This window comes from Equus przewalskii, chromosome 4, assembly GCF_037783145.1.
Source record: "Equus przewalskii isolate Varuska chromosome 4, EquPr2, whole genome shotgun sequence".
In the NCBI taxonomy this organism is placed as follows: domain Eukaryota; kingdom Metazoa; phylum Chordata; class Mammalia; order Perissodactyla; family Equidae; genus Equus; species Equus przewalskii.
The window spans coordinates 103,388,920-103,411,292 of NC_091834.1; the positions used below are offsets into that span (position 1 = coordinate 103,388,920).

Below are 22,373 nucleotides of genomic sequence, written 5' to 3' on the forward strand. Positions count from 1 at the left end.
GTTCACTGCCAAATGTGGTGTTGCCAGAAAGGAGTTAGAGCCTGAAATGAAACAATCAAATAGAAAATGCTCATGTAATATTCTTTCCAGAATTCTTTGATTGCAATGAATTTTGAAACTTGAAATGAGAAAAAGCCAGTCCATGTCATTGTAGGATCAAAGGAAGTAGTGCTGGCAGCCAGATATCGAGGGCAGAGCGTGACGCTCAGTTAGGCTTCCCTTGTCCTTCCTTAACCTCCGCCTGAGTGAGTTGTGTCGTCAGCTCTCAGCCTCGGGAGTTCGTCTTACCTCCCTCACACTCAGGTAGCTGAATTTTAAAGAGAGAGAGTCAGGCTTAGTAAAGAGGGCTTCGTAAATTTTGTTTCATCTATACAGTGGCATACTATGCAGCCTTTAAAAAGAGTGAGGTAAATCAATGTAAATTCAGATGAAAAGCTGAGAATCCTATATATTGTTAGTGAAAAATCAAGTTGTAAAATTTACACGGCATTATTTCACTTTATGTAAAAACATAGTTTGCATATATGGAGATAAGAAAAGATTTGAATGATAAATGTTAAACTCTTAAATAAAATATCTTTGGGGGTGGGAGATGGATAACTTTTACTTTCTACTTTTAGTGTTTTAAAATTGTTTGAAATTTTATAGTTAAATGTTATTTTTATTATTGGAAAAAATTTTCCTATAAAGCCAGCTTTTTATGGATGAAAATGAATTATAATTCTACTTTTATTTGTTGCATATCCTTTAATTAATTAATTAATACCTCTTTCCTCCAATAAAATGTGCATGAAAGGGAAACTAAAGACAGACTGGAGTGTTAAAGTTTAGTAAAATAGCGTGTCTTAAATCTCACTTTAACACTAGCTGTGTCGTCTTGTCCCTGAAAGCAAGGGACAAGTGCACACTGCTCAGTCTTCATTTCATCATAATGGATGCGAAACTTCTGCCAGCGGTTACCGATTGCTCATGGTGGGTTGAGATTTTTCTCATTTGACAATTTAGTTCACTTTCAGTGGATTCATAGGACTCTTGAAGTAGGGAGGGCCTTGGAGAGTGTGTAGAGTAGATGATGACAGTGAGCCCGGAGATGGGAAAAGGAGGCAAAACTAGGGTGCTGGGTGCAAGGGAGCAGACTGGTCTTGCACTTTTGTTTGGTCTTGCTTTCTCTCTCGTCACTGGACAAGTTCCTTCACCTCGGCGATTTGGACTGGTAGATTGGGCAAGCCCACACAGTCTCTGCTCTTGGAAAAGATGAGTCTTTCCCTTTGCTGTTCCTTGTGCAGGGCGCCCTGAAAGAGGCAGCCTCGCGTGCCTTCCCTTGGAGGGCATCCACTCCTTCTTGCCTGCCTGGTAATTCCACTGCAATGCCATTTTCAGTCTTGGACTGAAAGACTAAGTCATATTCTCTCCCCACTTTTAATCCTTCTTGTCTCTAATGACTCTTTCCCAGGTTTAGGTACCAAACCCAATATTCGGCCTTGGCCTCAGGTGGCTTTCTACCACGCCTACATCTGACATGATGAATTGCACATGAGTGCAGTTTCCACACTGTCACATTTTTCTCTCGTTTGCTTGCCTTGTCTCACTAGTTTATAAAGCTTCCTTGAGTTCAAGGTTAGTATGTTTCATTTTGCAGTTAGCACAGTGTTATTAATAATTTAATAAGTCCAAGAAGGATTAAAAGTGGGGAGAGAATAGGACTTACAGGGAGAGGAGAAAAGAGGAGTTTTGGGGGCCTAGGAACGAGAAAGTCTTCTGCAGAGGCTGCTGAGGTACGGTTACTGTGCCTGAGTAGATTTCCCTCTTCACCACTCTTGGGACATCTAGCCCTAAATTTCCATCTGCTTCCTAGACACGTCCCAGTGACTGCCTTGTAGTCACCACAAAAGCTGTACAGGCATACCTTATTTTATTGTGTTTTGTAGATACTGTGGTTTTTACAGATTGAAGGTTTGTGGCAACCCTGCGTCGAGCAAGTCTGTTGGCGCTGTTTTTCCAACAGCATTTGCTCACTTTGTGTTTCTGTGTCAAATTTTGGTAATTCTCGCAATATTTCGTTCTTTTTAAAGATTGGCACCTGAGCTAACAACTGTTGGCAATCTTCTTTTTTTTTTTCCTGCTTTTTCTCCCCAGATCCCCCAAGTACATAGTTGCATATTTTAATTGTGGGTCCTTCTAGTTGTGGCATGTGGGATGCCGCCTCAGCATGACCTGATGAGCGGTGCCATGTCTGCACCCAGGATCTGAACCGGTGAAACCCTGGGCTGCCAAAGCGGAGCACGCAAACTTTACCACTTGGCCACGGACTTTACCACTTGGTCACGGGGCTGGCCCCTCTCACAATATTTCACACTTTTTCATTGTTACTGTATTTGTTATGGTGATGTGTGATTAGTGATCTTTGATGTTACTATTGTAATTGTTTTGGGGTGCCACAAACTATGTCTTTATAAGACCGTGAACTTAATAAATGCTGTGTGTGTTCTGACTGCTCCATCAGCCAGCAGTTCCCCCATCTCTCTCCCTCTCCTTGGACCTTCCTATTCCCTGAGACACAACAATATTGAAACTGGGCCAGTTAATAACCCTGCAGTGGCCTCTAAGTGTTCAAGAGGAAGGAAGTGTCGTCCATCATTCATTTTGAATCAAAAGCTAGAAATGATTAAGCTCAGTGAGGAAGGTATGTTGAAAGCTGAGATAGGCCAAAGGCTAGGCCTGTTGTGCCAATTAGCCACATTGTGAATGCAAAGGAAAAGTTCTTGAAGGAAATTAAAAGTGCTACTCCAGTGAACACACAAATGATAAGAAAGCAAATAGCCTATTGCTGACATGGAGAAAGTTTTAGCGGTCTGGACAGAAGATCAAACCTGCCACAGCATTCCCTTAAGCCAAAGCCCAGTCCAGAGCAAGGCCCTAACTCTCTTCAATTCTGTGAAGGCTGAGAGAGGGGAGGAAGCTGCAGAAGAAAAGTTTGAGGCTAACAGAGCTTGGCTCACGAGGTTGAAGGAAAGAAGCGTCTCCATGACATAGAGGTGCAGGGTGAAGCAGCAGGTGCTGACGTAGAAGCTGCAGCAGGTTACCCCGAAGATCTGGCTGAGAGAATCAATGAAGGCAGCTGCACCAAACAACAGATCTTCGATGCAGCTGCAACAGCCTTATATTGGAGGAAGATCCAGCTAGGACTTTCACAGCTGGAGAGGAGAAGTCAATGCCTGGCTTCAAAGGACAAGCTGACTCTCTTGTTAAGGGCTAATGCAGCTGGTGACTTTGAGTTGAAGCCAGTGCTCATTTACCATTCTGAAAATCCTAGGGCCCTTGAGAATTTTGCTAAATCGACTCTGCTTGTATTCTGTAAATGGAGCAACCAAGCCCGGATGACATCACACCTGTTTACAACATGGTTTCCTGAATATTTAAGCCCACTATTGAGACTTACTGCTCAGAAAATTCCTTTCAGAATATTATTAGTCATTGACAATGTATCTGGTACCCAAGAGCTCTGATGGAGATAGACAATGAGATTAATGTTGTTTTCGTGCCTTCTAACACAATATCCATTCTGTAGGCCATGCATCAAGGAGTAATTTCAACTTTCAAGTCTTATTTAAGAAATGCGTTTAGTAAGGCTGTAGCTGCCGTAGATAGTGATTCCTCTGATGGATCTGGGCAAAGTAAATTGAAACTCTGGAAAGGATTCACCATTCTAGATGCCATTAAGAACATTCATGATTCCTGGGAAGAGGTCAAAATATCAACAGTAACAGGAGTCTGGAAGAAGTTGATTCCAACCCTCATGGATGACTTTGAGGGTTCAAGACTTCAGTGGAGGAAGTAACTGCGGATGTGGTGGAAACAGCAAGAGAACTGAATTTAGAAGTGGAGCCTGAAGAGGTGACTGAATTCCTGCAATCTCATGATAGAAATTTAACGGATAAGGAATTGCTTCTTATGGGTGAGCAAAGAAAGTGGTTTCTTGAGATGAAATCTACTCCTAGTAAAGATGCTGTGAAGGTTGTTGAAATGACAACACAGGATTTAGAATGTGACATGAACTTAGTTGAAAAGCAGCGGCAGGATTTGAGACGATTGACTCCAATTTTGAAAGTTCTACTGTGGGGAAGATACCATCCAACAGCATCGCATGCCACAGAGAAATTGTTCGTGAAAGGAAGGGTTGATCGATCCTGCAGACTTCACTGTTGACTTATTTTAAGAAATCCCACAGCCACTCTAGCCTGCAGCAACCACCACCCTTGCCAGTCAGCAGCCATCAACATGGAGGCAAGACCCTCCACCAGCAAAAAGATACAACTTGCTGACGGCTCAAATGATGGTTAGCATATTTTAGCAATGAAGTGTTTTTTAGACATAATGTGATTGCACACTTACTAGAATACAGTATAGTGTAAACATAACTTTTATATGTACTGGGAAACCAAAAAATTTGTGTGACTTGCGTTATTGCGATATTCGCTTTGTTGCGGTGGTCTGGACCCGGGCCTGCGATGTCTCTGAGGTGTGCGTGTATGTACGCGATCCCTGCTTGTCATTTCGTCTCTTAAATTCAGTGCTCTTCTCCCAGCCACCCTAACTAGAAACGTTCGGCTCCATCAAAAGCGGCTGCCCAGGGGTCGGATCTAGAGACACTCATGGTGTTACGTCGTCTATTTAGGGGACACGAGCTAGTGGTTAGTTAAAAACGTTGCTTCAGAGTCATTCTTCTAGTGGGTGTACAGGAGAGAGTAGGAAAGGGGTGTGGCTTGTCTGCTTCCGTTATTTGGAGTAATTATTTTGGGCACCGATGGATGTGTACATTAGCAGGTTCCTGTGGTTCGTTGGCTGTAGGAGGTGAGAGCAGAATCCAGGGTAGAGAAGGTTGAGAATGATGGGATGAAGAAGCCAAAATGAAAATGTGGTTTGGGTGAGGATCAGGAAAGGCAGCTTAACAAATACATGGGCATTTAACCCGATTGACTTCATTTCCTAGTATTTTTAAAGCCTTAGGTTTCTATCAACTCTATACTTAGGAAGTTGGAGAAAATGACCGAACTTCTAAATGTAAATTTTTAATTTTTAAAATTTTTTTAAACTTTTTTTTTCTTTTTTCCCCAAATCCCCCCAGTACATAGTTGTATATTTTAGTTGTGGGTCTTTTAGTTGTGGCATGTGGGACGCTGCCTCAGCGTGGCCTGACGAGCGGTGCCATGTCCGCACCCAGGATCTGAACCAGTGAAACCCTGGGCCGTCGCAGAGGAGCATGTGGACTTAACCTCTCGGCCACAGGGCCGGCCCTTCAATGTAAATTTTTCAAATGATAAGAAATTTCGGATTTGCTTTTTTGTGATCAGTTGCTCTCCAGGTGCCTCATTATCGTTGTTCAGAAACAACCTTAACTGTCTCCATTTCTGAACAGGTTTTCCTTGAAGAAATCATGTTGTTATTCACAGACTTTGAAAAGATCCTTTATTAAATAGCTAGAATTTATTTGAGTGTTTGTATGTGTCAAGAACTGACGGTTTCCTCACCACCGTCTCATGAGGGAGCTGCTGTTTCTGCCCGTTTCCCGGATGAGACTGATGGACACTGCCCGAGGTGCGCTCCGGTCAGCGCTGCTGTGTCTCCTGAGGCCTCTCGTGTGCAGGGACTTTGAGAGGAGCTTGGAACGCGTTGCGTCTTTTAATCCTCACACACGTCTGTTGAGGTTGAGGTTGATAATATGCTCCTTCTTTACAGATCAGGAAATGGAGTTTTGGGGGGTAAGTGCTAGGTGAGATCACAGCTAGCTGCTGGGTGGCCCAGTAGACCGTGAGTCCATTTCCCACATAGTTGAAAACTCACGCTTTGTCCACCACGTCACACTGGAAATGATGTAAAATGTGGAAGGAAGCTGATTCTCCAGAGAGGGAAGCCCTGACTACTTCACCGTTAGGATGGTCATTTCTTCGCTGTGGTTTTGGAAGAGTGTTAGCCTTGCCCTGGTTGTCAGGTTTGTGCCAGTAAGTCTCGAGCTCCATCAGCTGTAAGAACTCGTCTGTGTGGGGCCTCTGCAATGTTACTGCACCCCGTAAGTGACTGAGGACTCCAATAGATTGAGAGGGGAGGCCTGAATGTGGGAGTTGACCATGTTTTTCTCCTTGCCACGTGGCCAGGCTCTGTAGCCCGTGGGAAAGGAGGGACACAAATGGGACCGCCCCCTTTGCCACCTTTGTAAGAAAGCAAGTGGACTAGAACGTTACCGGAAAAATGAACCCTGACATCTCTGTGCCTAACAGTGGAGGTGTGCTTCCTCGCTCACGGGACAAATCCATTGTGAGGTGGCACCCCCAGAAACGTCATCTCGTGGGTCACCCTGCCGGGGAGCCAGCTGGCAGGCCACCTCAGCTGTCCTCCCTGGGCGAGCACTGTCACAGGGCCCAGCCGCACTGCCGGGCCCCGGGACTGGGGAGGTGACAGAGCATCTGCTTGGCACCACTGCCTCGGCCACAGCCACCACGAAAGGGACTTGTTTCCAAAACAAGGGGCTTGATTTGCTCAAATTGAAGTTTCATATCGAGGCCTAGAAATGGCTTTTTCTGCATGTTAACCTGCCAATAATGGCTGTTGTCATAGTGCTTTTTCCCCAGGTGATTTTAGATGGGGGATGGCCAACCTTTTCTGTGAAGAGCCAGATGGTCAATATTTTCGGCTTTGCGGCCTGTTAGGCCTCTGTCACACTTACTCGTGCTGCCGGAGTGGCCGTGGACGACATGTGAGCGACCAGGAGGGGCTGAGTTCCTGGGGACTTTAGTGACGAAAGCAGGCAGCCTCTTGTGGACCTGTGAGTAATGACTTCGGGAACCCAGTTCTACCACTTGCCAGATTAGGCCTCATTGAGGCCGTGCGTGTGAAGGCGGGGCCTCTGTTCATCGCCCGTGGTCCACGCTGCTTTCAGGAAGGACGGCCTAAGAGTTACTGTCGGACTCCTTTCACTTCGGATTCGTGGCTCCGCCAGCAAAGGGCAGAGTCACAGACTGCTCGGCCAGCGCCCTGCCAGCTCGCTTTCCAGAGGCCATCCCCCTTTTTCCCAGACTGGTTCACACTGCGTGGGGTCGTGGAGGGCGCTCCTGGGGCGTCTTGGGCTGCGGCTTCGTTGTAGGATTCTCTCTGTTCCTTTGGTCCTGCCTTCCTGACTCCGACTCCTCCTGAGCGTGGACGTGAGCTTGCCATGGAAAGAACCTTCCACTTCAGCTTCTGTGTTCGTGAGGCCTACAGATGTGTGGGTTCGTGGGGTTTTTAGTAATTCTGAGCCACTCTTCTAGTTAGCAGATGTGCTGCGATCTGCTGCGGAGCGTGCGTTGCCGCACTCCATAGAGCTAACGTTTCCGTGTCTTCAGGTGGCATATCTTTCCTTTCCAGTCCTCTTATCACTGTCACCCTTGTCTCTGTGACTGATGTTTCTTCCTACCTGCCAGGCCCACTCTTGTCAGTGACCCTAGCACCTGCCACCGCTTAAAAGGTACTCAGTAGACCAGTAGAGAGTCGGAAGCATGGTCCCCGTGCCCAGACACTCGCAATTGAAAACGGGGAGCAGCATGCCTGCTGAGCCTTGATGCATTCCCGGGACAGATGAGGTGCCCCCCAGGAGTGTGGAGGCGGCTTCCTGACCTCTGCCATCGTGTGCGACGCCAGGTCCCCACAGCCTGCTATGAGAAGGTGTGGTGGCCAAATGGGCTCGAGTGGAACCCCAGAGACCCCACAGGAGAGATTTCTGAGCCAGCTCCTTGGTGCCCTGAGGGACTGCTGTTCGCTGTAAGGGAAGTCGTCTCTGCTTTGCAGAGCCTGCTTCTAGAGGCACCGTGTAGACAGTTGGGCCAGGACGTCTTAGATTTTCCAGACTCCGTCTCCGTAACTGTTGGTGGAGTTTGTTAGGATGAGGCTGTCGGAGGAGGCTTGCTTTAGGCTCTACTGGAAACTTCTGAGACCTTCCTGGTCGTCGCGTTAACCTCACTCAGGCTAATAGACAAGAAAGCGGAGGTGGTGGAAGAGAGAATAAAAGGTGGCTTTGGGGCTGGCCCCGTGGCCAAGTGGTTAAATTTGCATGCTGTGCTGTGGCAGCCCAGGTTTTCGCCGGTTCTGATCCTGGGCGCGGACATGGCACTGCTCATCAAGCCATGCTGAGGGGGTGTCCTGTATGCCACAACTAGAAGAACCCACAACTAAGAATATACAACTATGTACTGGTGGGCTTTGGGGAGAAAAAGGAAAAAAATAAAATCTTAAAAAAAAAAAAAGGTGGTTTTGAAAATTTAGAATCTTTAAAAAAGCAAAAGAGTTTTTTTAGATGAAAGTAGTCATAATCTAATTTTTACTCAGTCTGGCCCGTAAGTAAGAAGGATTTACATGGCTCCTTTCTCTGTTCAGCCTCTCAGTATATTGGAGGCTGGGGCTGAGAGGACTCATGTGTGAGGGCCAAGTCTTGGTAGGCCTGTAGTTTCCCCAGGAGGCCCAGTCATCACAAGGAGCAGGTGCTGCTGGAATCCAGGTCTTTTCAGCCTGGCCGCCCATGGGCATCACCCCAGGAGATCTTAAAAGCTCCCTGGATGATGCTCATGTGCAGCTAGATTGAGAACCACTGTTAGCAACTAGTTCACTCGTGGATTAGTCGGTGTTTGGTGGCTTTCCTGCGTGTGAGGGCAAAGCTGATTCTGAGCTGCTTGGTAACGCAAGTGGGTGTCTTTTCCTGAGTTCGGTTTATCAGGTATTGGAGTGCTTACTAAACACAAGACACCATTGTTGTTAAATGAGAGGATTTAAGTATGTATGAGAGGCGGTTCTTGTCTTTAAGAGCTTATAAAAAAGCTAAAAGTAATACCGAAATAATTCTAATGGGAGCCACTACAAGCTAAATGTCACTACAGCGAATTATGCAAGTCACGGTAGCTGAGAGGAGGGCAAATGTGTTTAATAGAGCGGATTGGGAAAGGCTTCCAGAAGGCCGCATCTGAGCTGAGTCTGAGGGCTTGGCCTGCAGAGCTGAGGTGGGGAGACAAGCCAGGTGGAGGGAACTTGATGAGCACAGGTGGCGGCGGAGCAGGGCAGCTGTTCCAGAATCTGTTAAGGTGGAGCCTGAGGCATATGGAAGGTGGTGGGGACCAAATCCAGGAGGGAGGGTGCGGCCAGCAAGGAAATATTTTAAACACTGCTTTAACTGTGGGGTGGGAGTTGTTGAAAATTCATATTCATTATGTTTGTCAAGCAGATGTGAATACATCTTGATATAGTTCAAAGATTGATTTTTTTCTGTAAGCAATTGCTTGAATTAGGTATATATATTGTAATTATGTTAATGCCTTTAAATCAGAAAGCGTGTTGCAAGGTAAATGACTTCTGTTATTTTTTCTTAATGTTGATAAGTTCAAATCTCTAATATTTGAGAGAGAAAAATACATATTTTAAGATATCATTGGTTTTTTCAGCCGTTTTCAAAATAGGCCTCTTATTCAGATGGAATCCTGATTAGAGCCTAGTGTGTGAACAGGTGAGAGAGCTGCTCTGTGTGGGGGGTGGACAGAGCAGGTCCAGAGCTCTGCTCGTTCAGCCCCGACTCCATACTCGTATTTTCCCCGTAACTCTTAACTGACGCTTTCCGCTGCTGGAGCCAAAAGTGGCCCGATCTTTGTGTTCCTGGGGAGGGAGAGTGTGGCTGACAACTGAACGCTGACTTGCCAGTTGAGAAGAACTTTCAGGGCTTGCTCGTTGTTAGTTGTGACATCGCCCGTGACCAGGCTGCTGTTTAGAGCCCGCCCTGAGGTCCGCGGACTTTCCTCTGGGACACCGTGGGGCGTCACACAGCCCACATTTTAGAGATAGGTTTGTTCTAACTTTGCTGGGATTGTAGGCCTTGGGTTAGTTTCAGAGTAAAAAAGCTCTTGTCCCTAAAGAGAGACAGCCTTTCCAGAATACGGTATAGAGAGAGTTACCAGGAGCTTCTGATGGAGTTGTCTTAGCCTGTGGCGAGTGTCACGTGGCGACTTCTCCGTGAGCAGGTGACATCGCGCCTGCAGTTAACTGCGGGGTCCGTTAGAGTTGCACGGGGTGCTGGGTAGGTGGTACCGTGCGTCCGTCAGATTGGGTTAAGAATGAGAATAGAGCCTCCAGCACCAAATATACTTGGCATTAAGGAATGGGAATTTGTTATTTTTAATACCATATTAGGTATTAGTTAAATGAACTTACTATTAATATAGACCTTATTGTAAGTCTTTCTGACTAGACATCAGGTGACTGACAGGCTGTGTGTAGTGTTAATACTGTTGTGTGCTACGGCATTCCTTACTAGCATAAAGACAGGCCCTCTCCGTTTTTAGAGGTGGTTTACAGTTGAGACTTTCATTTGACATAATGAAGTAAACACTTGTCCTGTTGGAATTGTCGAGGGCGACGGAGGAGTCCAGTCGGCCCGTGAACTTGAGTGACAGGTGGAGCCGTGCGCGGAGTGAAAGGCGTGCTTGCAAACAGGCCCGCAGCCGTTCCGCGGGTTGGGGGAAAGCAGGGAAAACAGTTTACTGCAGAAAGTCTGGACTCTACAGTTGAGCAGACTATTGTTTCTAACTTAGAATGCATTTAGAAAATATGAGCAGTACCAAAATCTTTGATGAAGAAAACAGAAGTCACTCCTCTCTAATCACTGCATATCAGTTATGACTTTGACTGCCTTTCTCTTTGCTTTTTGAAATATAAATAGGTAGATATATCATGCTGTGTTTATATTTTGTATCCTATATATTAACTTAGCATTATGTTGTGAACAGTTTCTTAAGTAATTAACATTAACATTCTTTTTTTTTTTTTCCTGGTGAGGAAGATTGTCCCTGAGCTGACATCTGTGTCAGTCTTCCTCTATTTTATTTGTGGGACGCTGCCACAGCATGGCTTGACGAGTGGTGTGTAGGTCCATGCCTGGGATCCAAAACCACGAACTCAGGGCTGCTGAAGGGGGGTACTATGCCATGGGGCCCAGAAATGTTCTTTTTAATGAGATCTAATGCTCTATCCTGTGTGTGTTTGAGTAGCCAACTCTTCTCCTACATTTAGATTTGTGATACTTTTCTAGCTTAGGTCAAGATTTCTTTCTTCCCCAGGGTGCAATCCGACGCCCATGGCAGTGTGTATTTCATGATGCTTTTGGGTTGGCTTGTTCTGATTTGCGAGTTTGCTGACCGACTGGAGCATGCTTTCTGGCTGAAATGCTCACCTGGGTCAGCAGGTCTCTGAGCACTTTTGAATTTCCGGTCAAAAACCCTAAGTGGGCTTGCCAGAGGAATAACCTGGGGCATTGGGAGAATGTCTTTCCAGAGGATTGCTGACTGCTAGAACTCTCACCCCGCAAGTATACTGGCTGCTGTCGTTCCGTGTGATCAGGAAGCGCTGGTCTGTTTTCTAAGTAAACTGCCTTTAGAATGAATCCCATTGAACTTTGGCTTTTGTTTAAAGTTCCTTGAGAAGTATTATTTTTATATCATAATGCTTAAGAGTATAGGTTCCAGAGCCACACTGTGGGGTTTTCTTCTTGCCTGAGCCACGTACCAGCATGGCGACTGTGTGGGGTTGTGCGGGCTCTTGGAGCATCTGCTTCCTGGTGCGAGGTGGGGTAATTAGCGTAGCTGTCTCATAGAGTTGCTGGGAGGATTCACTTAGATAATCCTCACTGAGGCAAAAGTGCGGTGCTGGTGCATAGGAAGTCCTAAGTAAATATTATTGTTACTGTTTTATCATATTCTGTGAATCCCATGGCCACGAGCATGGGCTCTGAGTCAGACAGATGTGCAGTTTACCAGCTGTGTGGCTTTGGGCACGTTATTTAACGCTGAGCGTTGGTACTTTAATCTGTAAAATGGGGTAGTAAGTTTACAGCTGGGAGGCTTAACTGGGACAGTGACTATCAGCATCGTAACTGGCACCTGCTAAACGTGTTATTGTTGTTTATAACTGTTCATAGTGGGATAGACCAGGAATTTGAAATGACGTAGTATCAGTTTAGGTTTAATTCAGAGAAAATGCTATAGTTTTATTTTATTTTATTCCAATAAAGTAGGTTATGAAATGTGTGTTTTTCTTGTTTGAATTCAGTTAGGAGAGGAGTTCTGCGATTTAGTAAATCAGTAATCAGATGTGATATGACTCTCAGTGGATTAGTGCATTCGGAGTTTTTCCTTCTTATTACGCCATTCTAGTAAAGACTATGCATTTTGAAAATATAGGGAGAGAGACCTCCCCCAGCTGAAGTTGGTTTATTGGGGTCCAGGGCAGGAGTAGAGGCTCTTGCTGGTGGAGGGAAGGGTTGTTGAGGCGAGGGAAGGGCCTGAGCGCAGACATTTAGTTGGAGTGAGCATGGCTTCTGTGTAGGCCCTGTAAGGTCCATCAGTTCATTTACTCATCGAAAGTGTTTATGGGGAACCTGCTGTGTGCTGGTCGTTGTTCTGGGCACTGTGGGGTTAGCTATGAGTAAAACTGGAAGAAAATCCCTGCCATTGTGGGATTACACTCTTGTGGGGGCAATAGACAAAAATAAATGAATGAGTGAAATACGTAGTATAGCGGTAGGGAGGAAAGTTGCCAGGAAAAGGAGAAAGGGAGTGCGGGGGTTTGGGAGTGTGGGGAGACTCAGTTTCCCCTAGGTGATGGGCAACATTTGAGCAAAGACTTGAGGGGGTGAGGGAGGAAGCCATGCAGATGTTGGGGAGAGGGCAGTCCACACAGCATCTAGGCAGAAGCCTCAGCAGCCCGGAGGCCTTGAGGTAGGGGCAGGCTCATGTGTTCTGGAAGTTTCAAGAAGGCAGTGTGAGTAGAGCGGAGTGCCTAGCTGGAGACAGGAAGGAGACGAGATTGGAAGAGGCAGAGAGGGCCTTGTGGGAGCCCCCACCCTCGGAGGGCAGGGCCACCACGGTCTAAATCCAGGGCACAGGGCCAGATGGCAAATGTCGTCGACTGCCTGAGCAGGGCTGTCTTCAAATGAAACTATTTGTGGACACTGAAATTTGAATTTCATGCAGTTTTCATGTGTCACAAAATATTCTTCTTCTGTTGATTTTTTCCTCTAAACTTTTAGAAGTGTCAAAGCCATTCTTAGCTTATAGGTTGTACTGGAAGAGTGAGTGGCCCAGATTTGGCCCATGGGCAGAGTTGCCAAGTCCTGGTCTGAGTGAATGGCAGCCCTGAATTGTGCAGTGTGTGGCCTCTGTGGTGGCTGTGGGTCTTGTGAACTGTTGGGAGGGCTTCGGCTATGCCCTGAGACTTGAGAAGCCGTGGGAGGGGTTTGAGCACAGGAGTGACGTGGTGTGACGTGTTTTACAGTGATAATCATGGCTGCTCAGTTGGAAGTAGATTGTGGAGGACAGAACAGAAGTAAGGAACCAGCTGGGGGTTCTCTCAGTAATCCAGCAAGACATAGTCATGGAGGCTGAGAGAAATGGTCAGATTTTGCTTGTATTTTGGAGATAGAGCCAACAGGATTTGCTGAAGGAATAGAAGTGGTGCAAGAGAAAGAAAAGAGTGGGTGTGACGTTAAGCGGTAGGAAGGCTGCACTGTCATTGACTAGATGTGGTACCAGTGGCTGCCTCGCTGGTGAGAAGTCCCAGAGGGGTTCATGTCCCCTTCCAGCTGTGGAGGCCGATGCCGTGAAGCGTTGTTTCATGCCGTCACTCTTCAGAAGACCTGTCTCTAGCTCTTGTTGCTCAGGGCACATAAATTACTATCACACATTAGAAAAATCTCTTGGTATTTTTGATTATTGATAATTATATTTCAGCATAATTGGCTTCCTTTGTAATCCTCCATATTTTATTTTATGCATTTGAGAGCATTACTGTGGGAAGGGGTCCTTGGCCCACAAAAGGTCCAGACCTCCTGTTCTACCAGCCCCTCATGCCCTTACCTAAGGCTGGCCCTCCCTGGGGATGCCTGAGGATGCCTTCCCTCCGAGCATTGCTCCTGTGGTCCTGCCCTCTGAGCATCGCTGCTGCAGTCCTCCCCTCCGAACATCACTCTGGCAGACCTCCTCTCTGCCTTCCTCCCTGCGACCCACCCTTCTGGCTCAGAGGACCTTCACTGCCTGTCTCCCTCTCCCTCGCTGCGTGCTGGTCCCAGTGCCGCTTCCTCCACGCCACCTCCTCTTCCTCTTCCCCTGGGATGCGTCAGGACTGTCCCTGACTCTCTTTCTTCTGTATCTCTGTCTGTTCCCTTGTGGTACCATCCAGTCACATTAAATATAAATGCTCTTTGTCCTCTGAGAACTGCAGACTTGATGTCTCCAGCCCAGACTGCAGGCCCCTAGGTCTGGCAGTCTTCTTCCATCTCTGGGATGTGGGCTAGGCCTTCCAACTCCACATGCCCTGAGCTGAATGCTTGATCTTCCCCTACAGACCTGTTCCACCTCTGGTTTGTGGCACCTCCACCCTTCCAGTTAGTTTTTAGGCCAAAAGCTTTGGAAATTGTCTTCTTGACTCCTTATTTCTCTCATACTCTACGTCAACCCTGTCAGCAAGTTCTGTTGGTTTCATTCTCAAACATATCTAGAAGCTAACCATTTCTCATGACCAAATCTGCTGCTGTCCTGGTTCAAGCCACTGTCATTTCCTGCTAGTGTTCTTCCTGCCACCTCCTAACCGGTCCCCTCAGTTCTTCCTTAGCCCCTTGGCGCGTAGCCAGAGCGACTCTGTTTTCTCAGTCAGCTCAGCCCTCCAGAGCCTTCCAGCTCACCCAGAGTCCAGCCAGTGCTGTGAGGGGCTGCACTGCCCGGGGTGGGCTGATCTGTTAATTCAGGACCTCACCTTCTGCTCCTGTCTGCCTCCCTTGTTTCCTCTCTGCTGTTCCACAAACACACCAAGCTCAGTTCTGCCACAGGTCTCTGTCCCTGCTCTCCTTCTGCCTGGAACACTCTTCCAAGGGTCTGCCTGACTCACTTCCTCGGTGCCTTAAGTCTCTGCCCTGATGTCATCTTCCCAGGAGGCTCCCTGACCAGCCTGTTTAAAAGGCATCTCTGCCCTGTCCGTTTCACTCTGTGTCACCATGACTTGCTTCAGTGTTTCCTCTGCATGTTTGTGGGCTGTGTGTCCCCTGTTTTGATATGTTAGGTTCAGTGCTGATCAGCAGGACCCAGAACGGTTCCTGGCACTTGGTAAGCGCTTGATAAATATTGTTGAATGGATGGACAAGAGTGTGGGGTGCTTCGTGAGCTCTTACTCCTCACACATGAGGCAGGGAAAGAGCTGTTGTAGATCTGGAGAGACGCAGAGCGGCAGCCTGTCGGGCACAGGTGACATCGTGCGCGAGTGTGCAGCATCTGGAAGAACCTGGGGCTGTAGGGCCAGGGCGTGGCCAGGGAGAGGGAGGACGCAGACTGGCTGGAGAGTGGAAGGGCCTGTGTCTGCTGTCCCAAGGAGTCTGGGCTTAATTAAGACCAAATGTAGGATCTTAGTGAAAAAAATATTTTGAAAGGTAGGCTCAGAGCCCGCCCTGGTGGCCTGGTGGTTAAAGTTCGGCATGCTCTGCCTCGGCAGCCCGGGTTGGGTTCCTGGGTGCAGAACCACATGCTCCTCTGTGAGTAGCCACGCTGTGGCAGCGGCTCACAGGAGAATGAGAAGGACTCACAACTCGGATATACAACTGTGTACTGAGGCTTTAGGGAGGGGAAAAAAAGATCTTAGCTCAGGGCAAAACTTTCCCAGCAATAAAAAAGTAAAAAGAAAGGAAGGCTCAGTAACTATTTGTTAAGCTGTTAGAATAAACAATCATTGAGTTCAGAGTCCTATTTTAAGAGATCACCTTGCCTGTGCTTTACACACAGTGAAATAAAATGGTGGTATACACAATTTTTGCATTATTTTGAAAACTGTTAGATAAATAGGGCATTTGAAAATGCTTTCTCTGTGCTGGGCTTTCTGCTGGAAGCTTTCTCTACGATTCTTGTGATAATCTGCCTCGTGAGTCTGATTCTTTTCTGTAAGTAAGGGGTTTGTTTTAGAATATTGAAATTTTATTATTTGTGATATCTTGTTTAAAGGCTTCCTTAGGAGGATATTTACTTACTCTTCCATGTGGAAACTGCTTGAGAATACTATTAGGCTAGCTGTTCATATTTCTGAGGTGCAGAATCATTAAAGTAAGCACTGTTGCTTTACTTTGAAAGAAGACGAAAGAATACATTTTATTGATAATTTCACTTATTTCTCTTTTTCTGTTTCTGTTTTTTCCCTATTCTGAAAGTGAAACAATCATGGGTAATGAAAAACCAAAGCAGATGATGTCTATAAATCAAATTTAAACTGTCAGGATGTTTCTGAACAGTCACCGGGTTGAAAATAATAAGTTCAGGTAACATTTTAATGCTCACAAAGACTGGTTCAGAAGCCAGTTGTATTAAGCCCGTCAGAGAGGAGGAGGATGAGACAGTGGTGGGCGGGGCAGACGGCTTTCTCGCTCCCTGTCACCCTTCCTCCTCTCTTGGGCGTCTCCAGAATCCAGTGAATGCCCTTTAGGAGTGAAGGGCAGACTCTCCACCCTGTCACTTCTTGGAGAAAATGGGATCGTGGTTGGTAGTGACGCCTGTGTACTGAGGCTGGTCTGTGGTGGGCACAGCTGGGGGCTGGGGACGGGCTTCGTTGTGGTTTGTTTTGTAATCTGTTCTTGTGTTTTCAAGCATAGAATAGCATGCTGTCGGTGTAGGGGGCCAGGAGGCTGCAAAGTGGGTCTGTCTCCTTTCGTTCCTTTGTGTAACAGAACTTTTCCACTGAAGTTTTGTGTGAAGTTTTGTGTTGAGATGAGAAGGTTTTCCTTGCTGAGTTACTGTGACACTTGGTGTTTGATTTCCTGTTTGTGACGTGCGCCCTGGCTGGTGCCTGTCAGAATGTGTTCTGTCCCTTTTCCCCAAAGGGACTTTAAATGGCGAAGTGCTTCCTCTAGTTCCCACTGCCTTGGAAGTCGTGCTTTTACAGCCGCGTTTGTTTTGCATATTGGAGATGGTGGGTCATCTGACCTCGATCGGCCCCGGGGCAGGATTCCCTTTACCCAGCTGGAGTTTGTTTATATTGTGAGCAGCTGCGCTCTGCTGCCTTCCTGGGCTGTGTTCTGGGGTGGGGTGTGAGGGCGCGTCCTGAGAGCTTGTTAGCACATTCCACAGTACATCCAGAGAAGGGTTACTGGAATACCAGGAGGTCTTGAGGTGGCTGAAGGAAATGGCATTGTGTAACTTGAGAAGACTGATTAGGGAGCACGGAAGGGCATTTTGGTGGAAGAGGGTGCGCAGTAGTGCCAAGTGGCAAAACCAGGGCCAGTGGGGGGGATTCAGCTCAGCACAGCAGAGAGCTGTCCGTCCAACCAGGTGGGGTCGGAGTTCTCCGTCACCACAGGGGGCAGTGTGTCCAGTGCTTAGAGTGTGGTGGTGCGCGCACTGCGGGGTTTGAGTGCCTCTACTCTGCTTGTTGGCTGTGTGACTGGCAGGTTGCCTCATCTCACTGGGCCTCTAATCCCCATCAGCAAGTGGGGTAATGGTGTCTACCTCATGCCACCGTTGGGAAAATCCATGGGTTGATCCATGGCAATGCTTATGACAGCGCCAGGCAGACAAGCAGCGTCATCCTGCATTCCATTAAATGACTGTCAGTGACGTTCTAGATGAGGTTCTGCATCCAGGGCCACGTTACCCAGGGGGCTTCCAGCTGATTGACTTCTCTATTCTTTAAGTTCCCAGGGATTTTGCTGGTTTCCTTTGCTGTCTTTTTGCAGCAGCCGCTGCCACTTGGGGTTGTTGTATATGCAGGGTTGGCTGCAGAGCCGTGCACCCCTTCCCTGGCGCCTCGTCTTGGCTGGTGTACAGGCCCGCCCGGCAGTGCCATGTCCATACCCGGGATCCGAACTGGCGAACCACGGGCCGCCGAGAAGCGGAACGTGCGAACTTAACCGCTGCGCCACCAGGCTGGCCCCCCTGCAGTGCCTTTTAACAGGAGCTACGTTCCTCCTCCGTCCCACTCTGGGAGGTCCCCTCTTCCCGTGAGAGGCTCTGCTGGGTGGTGGGAGTCTGGGAAGGAGTCACACAGGGCCAGAATGAAGGTGTGTGATGGGCGTCAGGCTCGGGCCACCCAGGGGCAGCAGAGGCCTCATCAGTGGGACATGTCAGCCGGGCAGCTCTCTGCTCTGACCAGCCTTCCCACAGGACTAGTCACCTTAGGCCATGTCCACGCAGGGGCCTTTCTAGCCTGGAGGCTAGAGTTCTTCTGCAAATAGAGCTTACATTCAGAGGGTGAGCCAGAATGGCAGCATGAGAGAAACAAGAATAGTTTGCCTAGTTAGGGATGTGCAGGAAAAGTTAGCAATTCTGTGCTGTTGCCAGGCCCCAGACCCACTGATTCTGTCACATATGTGTGGCCTGCGCACATGTAGATGGAACCACCGTAGCTGCGGTGTCCAGCAGGGGCCAGACCTGAGAGCTTGACCTGTTGCCTGGCCTGGCACCGGAGGCCTGGGCCTTTCTCCGGGGTTTCCTCCGTCGTGAGTGTGTGGGAAGGAAGGTGCTTGCCGGTGGAGGCGTTAGAGCAGAGGTCCAGGACGACAGGTGTGTGTTCGGAGGCAGAGGGGCGGGGTGGGCAGTTACTGTGCAGGCGAGTGAGTCGAGATCGAGGGTTGTTCCTCCTTCAGTCCTAAAGAGTCTGGTGAGTTTACTGGCTCACGTCTGAATTTTGGAACCCAAAGCAAGGCTTGGACGTAGGGTGAGCGCTGAGCTTGTTTCTGGGGAAGGCCTGGCCCGTACTGCTGCTCTGTTCTGTTCTGCACAGCAGCCGTCAGGAGGTAAGTGTTAAAATGTTAGTATATTTGGACCATCTGGCTCTCCGCTCACTCCCTCGTCCAGGTGGAGTACATTAAGAAAACAGAGTCAGCGTGTGCCGTCAGCGAGGGTGAAGGCCCTCCTTCCGCTTCCTTCCCGTCGTCTGGGCTCAGTTCAGCTGTCACCTCTTCAGTGAGGCCTCCTCCATCACTTCTATTGTATTGCCCTGTTTTTAAAAGTTCAACTTTGAGATATGATTTACATACAATAAAAGAAGCCCATTTTAAGTGTACAGTTTCGAGAGATTTGACACATTCCTATATCCATGTAATCACCACCAGTTAAGATACAGAACATGCCATCACCTGCAGAAGGTCCCCTTTGATTCCCAGTGATTATTAAGGCAAAACAGCTAACGATCCAGTGTTACTTTGGCCTTGGATTTCTGTGACGAGTCAGCGTGTCAGTGTGTGCAGTGTGTTCTGGCCTCCTGGTCGCTGACGAGCTTCTGCCTTGCCCAGAGGGGGCACGCGGAGCAGCACTGCTTCAGGTCCTCACTGGGTTACGACCGAGGAAACGTGCAGTTTGTGACCCAGGAAGATCAGCAGGAGGCGCACTTCGCTGATAGCGTTACTTTTGCTGCGATGGTTCTCGTGGAGGTTGAAGGGCGTTGTTCCCACTTGCTTGGGGCGGGTGGGAGTTCTGTTGTGGGCGGGTTCCTGGAACTGTGTGGGAGGACGATTCCGTCAAAGGAAACCCTGCTTTGTGTCTTCTAGAATGTTGTTCTCTCAGGAGGCTCGACGATGTTCAGGGACTTTGGACGTCGACTACAGAGAGATCTGAAAAGGGTGGTGGATGCCAGACTGAAGCTCAGTGAGGAGCTCAGCGGGGGCAGAATAAAGGTAGGAGGCTGGCCGGGCCGTGAGGAGGTGGCGTTTCTGCGCCTGGCTGGCTCGGCTGACCCTCCCTGGCGCGAGGCTGAAGGAGCTCACTTTGTGGGTAGTGGGGAGTAACAATGAGCAGGATCGCTCCCAGCCACACTGTGAGGTGGCTTTCCGAGGTGTGTGGCCTGGGGATGCAGCAGCAGGTGTGTGCTCTCGCTGACCCGCGTTTCCAGCGGCTGCTTTTGTGCTGTAAGGGATCAGGCGTGTAGTGTGGCGCCCACTGTCCCGAGGAGATGGGATTGTTTATGGTGAGAGTCTTCACTGTCCTTTGGAAATGTTCTCCTTAAACTACACTAACCGATATGAACAGGGAGTTACAGTGTGTTCCTGGCTGGTGATCCAGCTGGGCTTGTAAGGGAGATGGCGCGTTGGGGTGGGGTGTGAGAAGTAGCATGTGTCCTCACCTGGGGAATCACACAGTTGGCAGATGTAGTTTCTTGTAGTATTTTGGGGACACTTACTGTTATTTGGCGTTATCTCTACAATACTGAACATCTAGTTAGTTTAGTAAAAAGATCAGTTGGGTTAGGTGCTTAGACTTTTGAGTCTTTCAGTGCTTCTAGTTGTGAAAGGTGCCCCTCGGTGATGCACCTTGTTCTCTGCACGGCCCGGGGTGGGGCCGGGGGGATTGGCATTGGGAGCAGCTGGGAACCTCCCTTCAGAGGTGGCGTGTGGCTGATGCCCCAGAAAGGGGTGTTGGGGGGATGGGCCAGGATGGGGGCCTGTGTTCCCAGCGTTTCGCTGGGCTGCCCTCTGTGCGCTGACAGTGATGGCCGTGGACATGCATCCGCACCGCTGAGTGACACACGTTCCTCTCTTTGCAGCCCAAGCCTGTGGAGGTTCAGGTGATAACGCATCACATGCAGCGCTACGCCGTGTGGTTCGGAGGCTCCATGCTTGCCTCGACCGTAAGTCCTTTTCTGGGTTGTTCTGGACCTTCATTTCTGCGTTCTCTGTTGAGTCTGAATAAATATTGTCTTATGAAGGTTAAATAGTGTGTGTTCTGATTGTGTATGGCTCTAGACGGTCACACATTTAATTCTGTGAGATATAAAAAATATTTTAGTGATCATTTAAATTGCATGGTTAATTCGTACATATCCTGGCTAATTAGGGGTTACAGAGAATATAGATAAGTGAAATCCAAAAATAACCTAAAACATCTTGCATTAATCATTAATGCCGGTGACTTTTCCAAGTAATTATTACTTTTCCTCCTCAAATTTGTGGATAGCTAATGAAGTGCTAAATTAGGGCCAGCACATAGTTGGTCCTAAATGAAGGCTGAATAAATTTTTAAAAAATGAAATAAAGTCTCATTTAGTAGTTCAGTCCTTCGAAGAGGTCAGAATCTTACAACAGAAGTCAGGAGAAAGAGTGGAGGTTTTGGATAAGGAGAGTTTCTCGTTTGCCCAATAGTTGACTTCATTTTGTTTCCTTTCTGGAATGTTCACCTGTCCCTTCTCCTCGTCGCCTCCCTCAGCCGGAGTTCTTCCAGGTCTGTCACACCAAGAAGGACTATGAGGAGTATGGCCCCAGCATCTGCCGCCACAACCCCGTCTTTGGAGTCATGTCCTAGTGTTTGCCTGACATCCTCACCCGGTCGTGTCCTGCTGGTGAGCAAGTGTCCTTCAGAGCCCGGAGAAGACCGCAGCTCCTGTAAATAGTGGCATCTGGTGTTGGTGTCGAGAAGCGTGCTTGTGTCGCCGAGTGCATGAGGCACCACCGAGTCAGTTCAGTCAAAGCCATTTATGTGCCCATGTTCGATGCCCATTCCTCCTTCCCACACTCCCCTCCTGTTGCCCCGCTCTCTCTCCTCCTCGCCTCCTGAGCTTCTAGCTGACAAATATAATTCTGAAGGAATTCAACTGCGACTTTGAAAACTGTTAGGAAAAATCCCTAGAACACGGCGCAAAATAGATGCCCCCGGAAGGAATATGGGGCTGTGAACCCTCTTCCTCCCAGCCTATTTTTGTAAATAAAATGTTATAGACTTGAAATACAAATTGATGTTTATATTTCCTATCATTTTGTATTTTATGGTATTTGGTACAACTGGCTGATCCTAAGCACGAACAGATATCGGTGTCCGGAGTGCTGTCATAAAACGTTTGTAATCGTGAGGCATGTTCTGATGTGTTTGTAGGCAAAGAAAACAGAGCAAACTTTTTTGCCACGTTTGCTAGAACATGATTACACTTTACTGGAGTGACATGAAGTTTAAACACTAAACAGTATTGTATGAGAATTATTACAGATAATGTATCTTTTGTTTTCTTGTTTGAACTTTCTGGAACTGTTTTATAGAAGATGTTGGTTTGCTGTTGGTGAGTGTTGGATGAAATGCCACCTTGCACATAATAATAAAAGCAGTGAGACTCTTTATATGGACTTCCTGGTGTGGTGTGCTGGCCTTTGGATTTTGTGCCTTGTGCCTGTACTTCTTTTAAAGAATATTGAAATTTATTTCACAGTGGATGACTGCATGATTAATACCAAGTTTGTGGAAGGAAATTTCCTAAAACGGTGTGGACTGCCTGTCCTGCAGTGACAACTCCGTCACTGGAAGTGGTGTGGCTGACCATGTGAGAGGTTTGGGGGGACGGGGTAGGGGTGGGGTGCTCCTGAT

At 47.9% G+C, this 22,373-nt stretch overlaps 1 protein-coding gene across 15 annotated transcripts in view; it reads left to right on the forward strand.

Moving 5' to 3' along the window:
- The window catches only part of ACTR3B (actin related protein 3B), a 79,482-nt gene extending 57,347 nt beyond the window's left edge, over positions 1–22,135 (forward strand). For 12 of the 15 annotated variants that reach the window (XM_070616901.1, XM_070616904.1, XM_070616914.1 and 9 more), the window contains 3 exons: positions 19,577–19,702; positions 20,569–20,652; positions 21,228–22,135. In XM_070616901.1, coding sequence (XP_070473002.1) covers positions 19,577–19,702; positions 20,569–20,652; positions 21,228–21,323 — 306 coding nt within the window. In that variant the 3' untranslated portion in view covers positions 21,324–22,135. The remainder of the gene's footprint in view (positions 1–19,576; positions 19,703–20,568; positions 20,653–21,227) is intronic. The other 3 variants (XM_070616908.1, XM_070616903.1, XM_070616912.1) reach the window with 1 other exon arrangement.
- Positions 22,136–22,373: the final 238 nt, after the last annotated feature.